Below are 13,836 nucleotides of genomic sequence, written 5' to 3'. Positions count from 1 at the left end.
TTTCTAAAGTGCTATGTACAAGATATAATTGAAGAGATCTTTCATATTTATATGATTATCTTTTAGGATTAATATGAGTCTCGTATTATTTATACTGATTCTTTTATATAACATGCACTCTTATATTTCTATTTCTATTTCTATTTCTATTTATATCATGTTTATAGCTCAGGAGAAGATGTGTTAAGCTGTAAGTCACACTCCTTGATCTGTACCTTACTTCTCTATCACAGACATCTTAAATCTAGACGGAGGGTCACAGTGACAACCCCACCAATTCACCACGTGGACACACTCATGCGAAGATGCTGTGAACACCTGACAAAGTCACCTGAGAAGGAAACTCGGAGCAGCTCCCAGAAGTGGTGTGTGAATCCTTCAGGGCCAGGACTGCAAATCAACTTACCAGGGAGAAGACGAGGTTTTCAAGAAGAACTGTGATCAAAAGGAGGAAATATGCAGAACAGATTTTCAAATTCTCCTGGACTCTAGATTTTTTGTCATAAAGGAGAGGGATAAATCCCTGAAATTATTCTTCTGAGGTAATTTTCAAACCTTATATCAAGCCTATTTCTTAGCCTTCTCAAGACCAAACAACTCTGCTATTGTTAGGTGCTGTCAATATTATTCCAATCCATAAAAACATATAGCTAACTAGCTACCTAGATACAGATATATATAAAGAGACTTCTGTAGGTATATAGGAATAATGTGGTTCTTATGTGCCAGTGAGTCACCTGTGACTCATAGCAACACTTAAGTGCAATAGCTCTGAACCCTGCCCTGTCCTGAGCCAGTCTCACTGACTACGATACACCTTCTCCCATTGCCCCAGGTTCTGTATCAATCCATCTCATCTGGGTCATTCCTCTCCTGCGCTGTTCCTCCACCCTTGCAAGCATGATGTCCTTCTCCAAGGACTGGTCCCTCCTGGCCACATGCCCAAAGTATGTGACGTGGAGCTTCAAAATCCTAGTCTCCAACAAGAAATTTGGTTTCACCCTCTCCAAGACAGGCCTATTTGTTTTGTTGGCGGTCCATGATATGTTTAAGACTCTTCTCCAGCACCACAACTCAAAGGCATCAATTCTTTTTCTATCGTCCTTAGTCACTTTCCAGCTCTCTGACTCATAGCAAGTAATTGTGAAGACCATGGCCTGGATCAGGCACACCTTAGTCTCTAAGACTGACATTGTTGATTCTCAGTACTCTAGAAAGGTCTCTGATGGCAGATTTACCTAACGAAATTTGTCTTTTGATTTCCTGACTGCTACTTCCAAGACTGTTGACTGTGGAGCTGAGCAAGCTGAAAGAGTCAACAACCTCACTCTCTTCTCCATCCATCATGGTGCTGCCAATTGGCCCAGTGGTGAGAATCTTTGTCCTCTTGATGCTGAGGTGCAATCCATATTGAAGAGTACAAGTCCTTGACCCTCTGCAGCAAGCACTTCAGGTCCGCCTCAGTTTCAGCGAGCAGGGTTGTGTCATCTGTGTAAAGCACGTTGCTGATGAGTCTTCCTCCAATCCTGATGCTGCATTCCTCCTCACAGAGCCCAGCCTCCCGAATTATCTGTTCTGCACATAGATTGAAAAGGCATGGAGACAGGATGCATCCCTGCCACAGTCCCTTCCTGATTTTGAAATCATGCAGTGTTTTCATGCTCTGTTCTGAGGACTGCTTCCTGGTTCAAGTCTAGGTTTTGCATGAGAGAGAGAGAGAGAGAGAGAGAGGAAGAAAGAGAGAGAGAGGAAAACATAGCCTTGCCCTGAACTATCAGTACAATCATGGTAATGTTTCATTCAGCTCACTGTCACAGCCACTGGATTAAGTTCACTGTCACAGCCACTGACTGGGCCAACCCCTTTGGGTCTGCAGTGCAACTCCATACCATTGAACCATTGGTGTTGTGTACCGTCAAGTCAGAACCGACCCATAGCTGACACTCCAGCAGGTTTTCAGAGGCAGTTACTAGTACGGGATGGAACTTCAAAAGGATGACCCATCCTTCTCCCACACAGCAGCCGGTGGATTTGAACTAGGTGCCTTTGGGATTGCAGCACAGCTTCCTGCCTGCCTCTAGGCCACCAGAGCTCCCTAAGCCACTAGAACTCCCATTTTAAATCAAGGAAGACTGCAAACCAGAGAGACAGAGTGACTGGGTGGCTGTATCAGTGGACTCAAACACCGCATGGGTCGTGAGGTGTGTGCAGGACGCAGGAGTGCTTTGTTCTGCTAGGCGGTCGCTGACTCGACGGCCCCTAACCAACCCTGGGCCCAGGCCTTCATCACAGCGCCGACTCTCTGCAAGAGCCTCCTTCACCAATCAACTCTGACACGCTGCTGTCTGATTTTCCACGATGATAAAGCTGGCTCTCTCCTTCCTGGGTTCCATTCTCCACTGCTGGTGGAGAGGTCAGCAGAGCCCAGGCAGGTCGTTAGCTGCGTTTCGACATTAAATCTCTCCCCACGATTGTGAGCTCAGACTCCCCTGTCCCCTGCCTTCTTCCCCTTCTCACTCCTCACACGCAGCACTGATCGTAATTTCTTGCTTGTGGGGCCTCAATATTCCAAGATTTCAGGCAAATCATCAAAGTCAACATCCGCGTCCCTGCCATTTGGTTTCAGTGCTGTGTCCGTTCCTGTGGAGGATTTCAAAACAATAAGAAGAAGAATGACAATCCGAATAGGGATGTCAATGAATCTAATCTCTGGTGGCCAAAGAAGGTAAGGAGTTGTGCTGTCAACCCAAAGGCAGATGGTTTGAACCCACCAGCTGCTCCAAGGAGGCAAAAATGGGCAATTCCCTCCGAAGTAATTGCGGCCTCTGAAAATATGCTGTAAGATCAGTTATGAGTAGGTGTCACCTACACAGTAATGACAATCGTTCTCATTCAGTGGACAGTGACGGGGGGACATGTCCTCCGTGAGGCAGATCTGTTCTCTGGTGTGGCTGTGCACCAAAGAGTTGGAACCAACCCCAGCTGACCCTCTGGTGGGTTTTCAAAGGCAGAAAGATGCATGGGAGGAAACAGAGAGGAGGAAACACAGAGCAGGTGGTGTCCTTGAACTGCGTGCCTTTGGGATTGCAGCTCAGCTTCTTGCCACTAGGCCACCAGAGCGCCCTTTGGTTAAGCAGCACGAATGTCTGATGCACATGCTTGGACAAGTGTGAAATGTTTTTCCTCCTTGCAATGCCAACCCCCTAGAACCTTACAGTCCCAAAATAACCTTTTCAAGAAGATGGGCCTTCCAAGAGCTGAAGCTAGTCTTCCTGGCTCCTTGAGTTCTGTACCCAAGTCTTGCAACCTTCCCACTGAAGACATAATTTCAAGCTCTTATTCATTCTCCTCCCATGTCATCCCAGCCTTTGGCTGTCTTCTCAGTTAAACTCTCCTCAGCAGGAACCAAGCTATGTCTCAAGCTTCAAGCATCACAAAGATATTAAAACCTCGCAATCCAGTACTCTAACGACCTTTTCCTCCTGATGATGTGGTGAAGGAGGGACCGATCACCAGAGACGCACACTGTGACTGGTAAAATGGAAGGTCAGCACAAAGCCAAGGGCCCTCAATGGGATGAATGGACGCGATGAGCTCACACACGCCGATGACCACGAAGACGGCACAGGACGTGAGGACGGCCCAGTGGGGCCAGGCAGCACTTCCTTCCGGGAGTCAGGTGGCTGGACGGCAACTCCAACAACTACGATCCAGTGCTCCAAACAGGAATTACGGCCAAACAGAATGGAATTTGCTTCCTTAGCTGCAAATCATGTTGCTAGTCAGAACTGACCCATAGCTGCCACTCCACTGGGTTTTCAGAGGCATGAGAGAGTGACCATCGTTCTCCCGAGGAGTGGCTGGTGGATTTGAACCGTGCACCTTTGGGTGGGTAGCGCACCTCCTTACCCACTAGGCCACCAGAGCTGCATCACACATGGTTAATATTTCAAGCAAACCCTTCAGCTCTTCTACAGACAGTGTTGGGCCAGATTCTCCCAAGCCTATATATTATTAAAAAGCGACAGAATTACAAGAGTAAGTGAAATAAAGAAACAATGCCCTGAATGCGAGCTTTGCATGCCCTGAGGATTTTTGAAAACTGCTTTTAGAGCATTCCACAGATGAGGTGTCACCCAGAAATGTCCATTGCATCAAAGGCCTGTCAGGACAGGTTCTGGGTCTTCGCTCACATTGGAAAAGACGGTGCTAAACAGAGGGGATGCAAGACAAAGACGAGTGGGGTGCCACTCCATCCACCACCCTGGCACGGGGTGACCCTGGCACGGAGTGACCCGACGGTGCATGAGAGCCCGGGGATGGCTGACTCTGTGTGCTATGCATAAGCTCTCTGATTAGGTCAGCTTGTCTGATGACATTAAGACCAACCAGGCTCCACAAACACAATAATTCGATTACAGGATAATGGGGCCTGACTTTCTAGGCAATAAGACAATTTTTATTCCCAAGTGAAGAGCGAGCAGAGAAGCACGGGATGGAGGGCGCCTGGAGCCAAGCCTGGGGAGGGTGTTCTGCCTCTCTCTCTCTCCAGGCATAATACAAAGAGTCCACGGTGCCCAATTCTGCTTTCTGGTGGAAAGACACTGTTTGGCACAATTTCATGTGCCTGGGAGAACCAGGGAAAGGCAGAAATGTCTTCACTGGGAAATTTTAACATAAAGCAATTTTTTTTTAATCTTTGGGAAGAAGATAATGAAATGTAAGCATATTCTTTAATAAAAATGAAGATCCTTGTTAAAACTGAGCAGTTGTTAGTTTAACAGACAGCAAGTAATAAATGTTGAAGAGGATATGGTGAGATAGGAGCCCTTTTTTAAAATTTTTCTTTTTTTTTATGTGTGTACCATCAAATTGGATCTGACTGGTACAGGAGGCGATTGTTCCTCCTTCTTCAGCAGAGCATCTGGTGGATTTGAACTGTGCACCTCTGGGATTGTAGTGCAGTTTCCTGCCACTAGGCCACCCAGAGCTCGCCAAGAGATAGGAGCTCTTATACACTGTTAGTGGGATTGTAAAATTGTACAACCGCTCTGGAAGGCAGTTTGGTGCTTCCTCAGAAAGCTGAACACAGAATTCCCACATGGTCCAGCTATTCCACTGCTTGGAATGTACCCCATTAAAATGAGAACTGAGGCACAAACAGAAACTTGTTCACCAATGTTCATAGGACCATTTTTCACCATCGCAAGAACACGGAAACAGTCCAAATGTCCAACCACAAACGAATGGACTAAGAAACTATGGTACATTAACACGATGGAATAGTATGCAGCACACAGTAGCAATGATTTTGTAACTCATGACCTAACTGGGAAGGGACTGGAGAGCTTTATGCAGAGTGAATTAACTCAATCCCATAAGGACAAATACTGTGTAAGAACCTTATTATAGGAAGAGTTTGAGGGACCCAAGGAGGGCAGGGTGGGAGCAGAGGGATGAGGATGGGTGGTTGTTAATCACAGGTTCGCACAATCTGATGGGGGGAAGGGGAGGTAAAGGAAATGGGAAAGATCCAGCGTGAAAAACAATGTACATGAACTTCGTAAGTAAACCAGGATAAAAGAAAAATTTTATTTTAAATAAAAAAAATAAAATTGAGTTGTTATTGTTGTGTACCATCGAGTCAGAACTGACCCACAGCTTACCGTCCAGTGGGTTTTCAGACGCAGTAAATTGCATGAGAGGAGACTGCCCATCCTTCTCCCACAGAGTAGCTGGTGGATTCGAACCATGGGCCTCTGGGATTGCAGTGCAATTTCTTACCACTAGGCCACCAGAGCCCAAAACGGAGTGGAGAGTATATTAATGGAAACATTAACAGAACTTAAAAAAAGAAATAAAAAGGGGGAGGTGTGATTAATTTTCGTGTTGTCTTGCCCAGGCGCCATGCAAGCCCTGCACCATTCCAGCACCATCCAGGGTCTGTGCCGACTCTCAGCTCACCAGTAACCACCACTGACAAGTTTTCTACTTCCCCAGATACTCGGAGTGCTGTGGCTTCATAATCTTTTCCACTCTGTTTCCCCCTATCTGGCGACTGAGAGCGAGTCATATGGAATGTTCGCTTTGAAATACAAACAAGTTCATTTCAAGTGTCTGTACGTTTCAGATGAGTTGACTGGGGAAATGCTTCCAGCCTTTAAGACAATCAGGCGAGGTCTCAAAGGGGGAAAGGAAATCTTTTTGATCCTCTCATGATGGAAAACAACAATTATTCCTAGCACTTGGTTTGTTGTTGTTGTTGTTATGTGCTGTCGAGTCGTTTGCGACTCATAGTGACCCTATGTACAACAGCCCTAAACCCTGTTCTGTCCTGTGCCAATCTCATTGCCTCTGACACACCCATCCCGATTACCCCAGTCGCTGAATCAATCCACCTCATAGAGGGTCTTCCCCTCCTGCGCTGTCCCTCTACTCTACCCATGGAAAAAAAATTCAAAGCGGTCTTACTTCAGGAGAGAGTGTGTTGGGATGAGAGTGAATGAGGAGTCCTGGTGGCACACTGGTTAAATCCTCAGCGGCTAATCAAAAGGTCAGTGGTTGGAACCCCACCAGCACTCGGTAGACCGGGTGACGTGCGCCTGTAAAACTCACAGCCATGGCACCATCCTGGGGCTGTTCTGCTCGGTCCTGTGTGTCACTGGTGCTGTGTGCTACCATGCGTAGCAACCCTATGAGTAACAGCTGACCCTCCAGCAGGTTCTCAGAGACAGTTCATCACCCAGGAGGAGACTGCCTCTTCCCATGGAGTGGCTGGTGGATTTGAACCATGTGCCTTCAGGATTGCAGTTCAGTTTCTTACCACTAGGCCACCAGAGTGGAGCTGGAATCACCGTAGAGCAAAACCACGAAACCTTGGGCATTGACCTGCAAGCTTTGAGGAAATAAACTGTCTGCTTCATGAGACGATCGTGTTCATCTTCTAGCTTAAAGATGACTTCTTCTGTTATAACTTATTTATTGTCCAACTTTCAGAAGGAGAGCAAGTACCTGAAAAGATCATGGCTTGAATCTGGCGCACCTTAGTCTTTATATGGACATCATTGCTCCCTGGCACTTTGGAGAAGCCCTCAAAAGCCCAGATTAGGGTCTAGTTATTTATTTCCAAGCATTCAAGGTTTCAATCCATGATGACAGCACTGATAAAAGGCCCGTGTCCTTACCCTCTCAGAAGTTTGAAGAGCATGCAGCCCAGCGAGAACCAGTCAGCGCTGCTGTCATACGCCGTCCCCTTCTGCAGCACCTCGGGGGCCATGTACCCGTGGGTGCCCCTGGGGAGGAGAAAGCGAACAAGGAGTTATCAGAGCAGGCCGTCAGGTACCCACGTGGTCTCGCCCCCTTTACCACGTGCAGCAGCTGCCAACAGGGACCAGCATGCTTTGACACCTTTGGGGCTCACTGCCCTTCCAATGGGAACCCGCTTTTCTGCTTTAATTAGTCAATGAATTAACAAGAGTGGATTATCGTAGGAAATCAGCCCAGAGCGTACTGGCTCCATAGTCCAAGAGGTGAAATCTGGACCTCAGGACTCCTTCTCTGCTGGGGCAACAGGGTGTGGGCAGTCTCCTCATTCACTGTTGCACTGCTCCTTAGGCCATGGCCTTTCAGAAGCTGACTACTGGGCCTCTCTTCCAACGTGCTCCTATGGGCTTACATATTGCACTCAGGTGCTTTACCAAATTCATGACCCCCAAAGACGAGTGTAAATCACATACCCCCCAAAATGCCCCAAACCCCCAAAGCTCTGGAATCCATGGTATAGTTTTCACAGCACGAGGTCAACACGCCAGCCAGGAAGCCCCAGGAGACCTGCATGTTGTCATGTCCCGTGGAGTTAGGAACAGGCCCATAGCAGACCCTCCAGCAGGTTCTCAGAGGCTGTAAACCGCACAGGAGGAAACGCTCTGTCTTGTTTCTGAGGAGCCCCTCGGTGGATTAGAACCACAGGCTTATGTGTTGGTGGTGCACTTCCTGACCATGAGGCCACCAGAGCTCCCCGGAGATTGCCGTGAGGGCCCGGCAAAGAAATCCAGTTCAATGTCCCTGCTGTTGGGAGAATCCTTTCAAATGTGCAATCCTGCTTGTCTCAGGATGGAGACAAAGCCTTGGACTGATTCTGCATGGATGGAGAGAACAGGCCAGCAACAGTCACACTCCATGCTGAGCCTGGACAGGAGGAAGCAGGCACGCCTGTGGTTTCGGGCTGGGCCTGTGGGCAGACCCCTGCTAGCAGGGAGCCCCGGGCATTGTCAAAGCCTCGGAAGCACGTGCACGATGACAGACCGGGACACGAGATGCAGCTCAGAGTTCCCGTGAGGCACCCACAGACTGCTCTGTAACAGAAGTTCTTCTGGACGTTTTCTCTGCATTCCCCAGTCTGGTGGTGCAGTCTCCAAGGAGCTGTGTGGCTACTCAATTTCTCTGGTGGTTTGAAGCTCCCAGCTGTTCCACCAGAGAAAGATGGGTAATCTCCTCCTTTGTGATTTACAGCCTCAGGAAACACGCTGGAGGACTGAGCGTGCATCAGTGCGGACCCTACAGCGGTGAGAGTGAGTGTCAGCTTGCAGGTGTCATCATGTGTGACCCCTTCCTTAAAAGGAACCTGTCAGGAGCCTCGGCTATGAACCTGCTTTGCAGACAGGCTTCCTCAACAAAGGCCCATGAAGCTCAGTTTAGGTAGAAACTCGAGCCTGTAATGTTGACGTCTATTCTAGCCCCAAGGAGAGAAAATCGCTGGGCCTCAGGGAACAGACTGAGTTGCACAAAGAGTGTAGACTCTGAAATCAGACAGCATTGAGTCCTGAGTCCAGATTAGCAGGGGGCTGGCCACGTGGGGCCTCATTCAACTACATTTTTCTGGACCTCAATCTCCATATGATAAAAGAGAGAATTTTAATATAAGAGGAAGACCCTCAACCAGGTGGACTGACACGGTGATTGCTGCAATGGGCTCTTGTGTGTCAGGAAGTGTGAGGATGGCACAGGACAGAACAGGGTTCAGATCTTTGTTCAGAGGGTCGCTGTGAATTGTACTGGACTCAACGACACCTACCACCACCACCCCCACCAGTCCAGCATTTTCTGAAGGCAAGGACGTAGTCAGAACACATCAAGCACGCCTGGGATGAGGCTGACAGCTAACAGGATCAAGAAGTGGCTTGTGCCTCCTGTCCCTTTGGTAATACATGGACATGCGCATGCAAACACATTCAGATGCAACCTCACTTGCACACACATGCATGCCATGCGTGTATGCAACGCATCTAGGCACACACATGCACACGCAGCGTGCCGCCGTCAAGGGGATTACGACCCACAGCAACACTGTTAAGCAGCTTACTTCGTGGAGAACACACTCCAAGACCAACCACGTCTCTCTGGCAGTTCGAACCCCCCAGCTACTCCTCTCAGGAGAAAGATGAGCCCTCCGTTCGGGTGACATTTACAGCCTTGGGAAACCAAGGCAGGGGCGGCAATCAAGCTGGCTCTCACTTGATGGCCCGGAGTTTGTATTTTTAGGGTAAAGTTTTGTTTATTTTTAAAAAAATTGTGTTTATTTTGTTGTTGAGAATATGCATAGGAAAACAGAGGGCAATTCAAACTGTTTTTCTGCACATTCAATTTAATGATACTGATTCTATTCTTTGAGTTATGCAATCATTCTAACGTTTCCTAAGGTGTTGCTGCCTCATTAAGATAAACTTATTATACAGTTATCTTTTGAGTTTCTGTGGCCAATTTCATCCCATATAGATTTAAAGATGATCTCAAAAATAAAATATTTTCAGGGATTAATTCTACCCTCCTTGGTTCCTGAAAATCTGGAGTTCATGAGGATTGGGAAAATCTATCCCATATCCTCCCCCCTGTGATGAGAATTCTTCTATGAAATTTTGGATTAAAATCCTCAGTCATGGTAGCTGTGCACCACTCCGTTTTTCTGGTCTTACAGCAAAGAAGGTTAATTGTCCACAGAAGTAATTAGCCACACATTGCATCTCATCTTCCTGTTACTGATTCTGCTTCTCTATTGCTTTATGTAAATAAGGATCCATTTTTGTGCTTTGGACCCTGTACACTACACAATAAAAGAGGTTATCGGACATTTTTAAACCTTCCTTCTCATCTTCCTAGCTGACATGTCCCCTGACTCATGGTTTAGCTCAAACCTGAAGATTTACTCTAACATACTCTTCATAAGGATCACGGCCCGCATTTTTTAAGCGACCCTGGCTGGACCGGAGTAGAACGGCCTGTGGGACTTCCCAGGTTGTAACTGTTATGCAGGCAGACAGACAGACAGCTTCATCTTTACTCTGTAGAGCGGCAAGTGGGTGCAAACCGCTCACTGCTTGACCCACATCACCAGCCAACATCGGGGCTCCTGGGCGTGAATACACCACCCGATCTGCAAGTTCATTCCTTCAGAAGATTAACTTGGACCAACTCTTGGCTTCCTACTTAGTTATAATGGCAAGAAATTAGCATACTGCAGAGCCGGGGCATTAAAAATGCAAATGACTCTCTTAAGACTGTCTGATGAACTCCGCAGGAAAAGCTCGCGCAGACTGCAGGTCCGGTGTTAATAACTCTAAGATGCTAGGCGAACGCTAATGCCTTTATCACCATCTCCCAGACTAGGCAGGGAAAGCGGGGCACATGGATAGAAACGAGGCTGCTCCGTATTATAACACACTATCAGCAGCTTTCCCATTTCCTGCAGCCCCTTCCAGAACGCGGCGCAAGCTGGAACCCTTCACTGCTGAATTACACAGAAGAAGAAAAAAAGTGTCTGCGGTTTCTTTCCTGTCTGGGTGCGTGAAACGAGACCCTCGGGGGGATTAAAGCTGTTCGGAATAGAGATGGGCATGAACTGAGGATGTAAGGCAATAATGGAAGTAAAAGAGTGAGTGCTTAGAATGACACAGTGAATATGAAAAAGGCAGCTCTTACATTGTCGGTATCTGTGTCTGCCTAGATATACAGATGCTGGCACTGTGCAAGGTTAAGTCACTGCATGCATCTTCCTGTTCTAGAAGGTTCCTGGAGAGCCGGCTCTCCGTTCCTGCTGTCATGGAGTCCTCAAGCCAGAGTCAGCCTGTGCCAGCCAGACCTGCTCACAGAGCAGCTCAGCGTCCAGAGGGACAAGGAGCTGGTGGGGTACCCAGCTCTCCTTACAAGGACTCCACCCAGCAAAGCAGAGGGTGGACCCCGACGCCAGGTCTGGCAGTGAGATTCAAGTTCAAAGCTTGAACTGCCAGCAGATGATGTGTTTCCTTTAGAGTAACAAGAAAGATCAGAGCTCTCCCAGTATGATGTCAAGGTCCCTTCCTGACAGTGTGCCCAGTGTGTGTCAGAAGAGGCTGGTCCACGGAAAAAGACATCATTCTGGGGGAGGTAGAGGGCCCAGGAAAGAGAGGAAGACGCTCAACAGGAAGGACGGACACAGTGACACAATGACACAATGGGCTCGAGCATGGTGGAGATGTGAGGCTGGCACAGCGCAGGGCAGGGGTTTGATCTGTTGTTCACAGGGTAGTTATGAGTTGTAGCTGATTTGATGGCACCGTCTGATACAGGCCATGGTCTTTGCTATCACTTGTTATGCATCAGAGAGTTGGACAATGACCAAGGAGAACAGAAGGAAAATTGATGCCTTTGAGCTGTGGTGCTGGAGAAGAGTATTGAGTATACCATGGACTGCTAGGAAAACAAACAGATTCATTCTGGAAAGGGTCAAACCAGGCTGCTCCTTGGAGGCAAGGATTCTGAGGCTCCGTTTAACATACTTGGGACATGTTGTAAGAAGGGACCGGTCCTTGGAGAAGGATATCATGCTTGGTAGGGTGGAGGGACAGCGCAGGAGAGGAAGGCCCTCTATGAGGTAGATTGATTCAGTGACTGGGATAATAGGGATGGGTGTATTGGAGACGGTGCGATTTGGCACAGGACAGAGTAGAGTTTAGGGATGTTGTACATGGGGTTGCTATGAGTCGCAAGTGACTCGATGGCACATAACAACAACAACAACAACAACAATTGCTCGCCTGAGATGGGGCAGAGCAAGGGAGTGGAAAGGCTTCTTAAGAGAGAGGGAAGGGTGTATGTTGACTGTCTCATGTTCTTAGAACCTTCCTGGGAGAATGTATATATCTTACATGCTATAGCGGTTCTCGGTTCCTTCAGACGTTCTCATGACAGCTTCCTCCTTCTTACACACACACACACACACACACACACACACACACACACACACAGAGCTGACTCTCCAGTGGGCTTCCCCAGGTAATAAGTAGCACATGAGGCGACTGTCCATCTTTCTCCGGAGAAGCCACTAGAGGATTGGAAAGACCAGAGAGGTGCACCCTCTGGTTTAACAGCACAAGCCCACAGAGACAATGGCCCCAGAGCTCCCTCAGAACAACTTGCTGCTACTGTTGTTGTTGCTGTGTGCTGTCGAGCCTGAACCAAACTACAGATGACCCTCCACTGAGTTTTCAGGGGCAGATTTGCCGGCAGAGGAAGCCCCTCCTTCTCCCACGGAGCAGCTGGTGGATTTGAACTATGTGCCTTTGGAATTGCAGTGCAGCTTCTCAGCATTAGGCCACCACAGCTCTCACGCAGATCAACTTAGAGGGACTTATTAGCATCCTTCTCTTTACAGATGAAGAGAGTGAGGGCTAAACAGGCTGACTGACTGGCTTAGGGTCACAGACCAGGGTTGTAGGGAGGGAAATGTGCAACAGTCAATGAATCAACAATCCAACTTTTCTGTAAATTTTAAAATCACAACAAATTAAAAAAAAAAGAAAGAAACTTACATGTATAGTAACAACAACAACAAAAAGAACCGAGATCCAGTTTGGGATGAAAAATTCTTGGTAACAGCAGTTGATGGTTGCACAGCTTTGTTAATGTAACTAATAGCACTGAACTGTGACTTAAAAAGTACATTTTTACATCTATAAATGGCTCATCCTAGAGAGGGTAAAACCAGGCTGCTCCTTGGAGGCAAGGATTCTGGGGCTACATCTGACATATTTTGGACATGCTGCAAGGAGGGACCAGTCCTTGGAGAGGGACATCATGCTTGGGAGGGTGGAGGGACAGTGCAGGAGAGGACGACCCTCAATGAGGTGGATTGATTCAGTGACTGGGGTAATGGGGGTAGGTTTGTCGGAGACAGTGAGATTGGTATAGGATACAGCAGGCTTTAGGGTTGTTGTACATAGGGTTGCTACAAGTCACAAGTGACTTGATGGCACATAACAACAACATATATGTTATAATGCAATAATAAATGAATTTGTAACAATTTCTAAGAAAGTACCAGGGTCCTACTGTGGCCCTCTCCTCCTCCTGTTGACCCTGGCCTCCAAGCACATCCAGGCACCGTGTGCGTCTCTCCGTGGTGGTAGAAAGTACAGCACTCATATTCGACTCCCCTCTAACAGGTGGTGCAGGCCTCACCCTGACCCAGATTCACCCCATTTGGAAGAGCCCAGATGGCACAGGTGGGCCTGAGAGAGGACCCAGAGCATGTGAGGGCAGGTGGGCGCTGACTTACACGCTGGCGTGAGGCTTCTTCTTGGAGTAATCGCAGGCCAGGCCGAGGTCCGAGATCCTCACGTGGCCATGCTCATCCAGGAGGATATTTGCGGGCTGCGTGGGAAGAGAAGAGAGTCGCCTGCATGTCACAGGTACGGCTACAAGCCCTCTGCCACTGAGCTGGAGGGCCTTTCTCCCGGGGGACCTCCACTGAGCTGGAGGGCCTTTCCCCCGGGGGACCTCCACTGAGCTGGAGGGCCTTTCCCC

The 13,836-nt window shown here is 48.1% G+C and overlaps 1 protein-coding gene across 1 annotated transcript in view; it reads right to left on the bottom strand.

Moving 5' to 3' along the window:
* ADRBK2 (adrenergic, beta, receptor kinase 2) overlaps window positions 1-13,836 on the bottom strand; it is a 185,450-nt gene that overhangs the window by 36,338 nt on the left and 135,276 nt on the right. The window contains exons 12-13 of the mRNA XM_006890466.1: window positions 13,589-13,683; window positions 7,185-7,292 (exon numbers count right to left, since the gene is read on the bottom strand). Of these exons, the coding sequence (XP_006890528.1) occupies window positions 7,185-7,292; window positions 13,589-13,683 (203 nt within the window). The remainder of the gene's footprint in view (window positions 1-7,184; window positions 7,293-13,588; window positions 13,684-13,836) is intronic.

This window comes from Elephantulus edwardii, unplaced genomic scaffold (assembly GCF_000299155.1).
Source record: "Elephantulus edwardii isolate Elephantulus edwardi_28Jun2011 unplaced genomic scaffold, EleEdw1.0 scaffold00089, whole genome shotgun sequence".
Taxonomy (NCBI): domain Eukaryota; kingdom Metazoa; phylum Chordata; class Mammalia; order Macroscelidea; family Macroscelididae; genus Elephantulus; species Elephantulus edwardii.
Note: the sequence above shows the minus strand (reverse complement) of the source record. Positions and strands in the feature narration are given on the sequence as shown.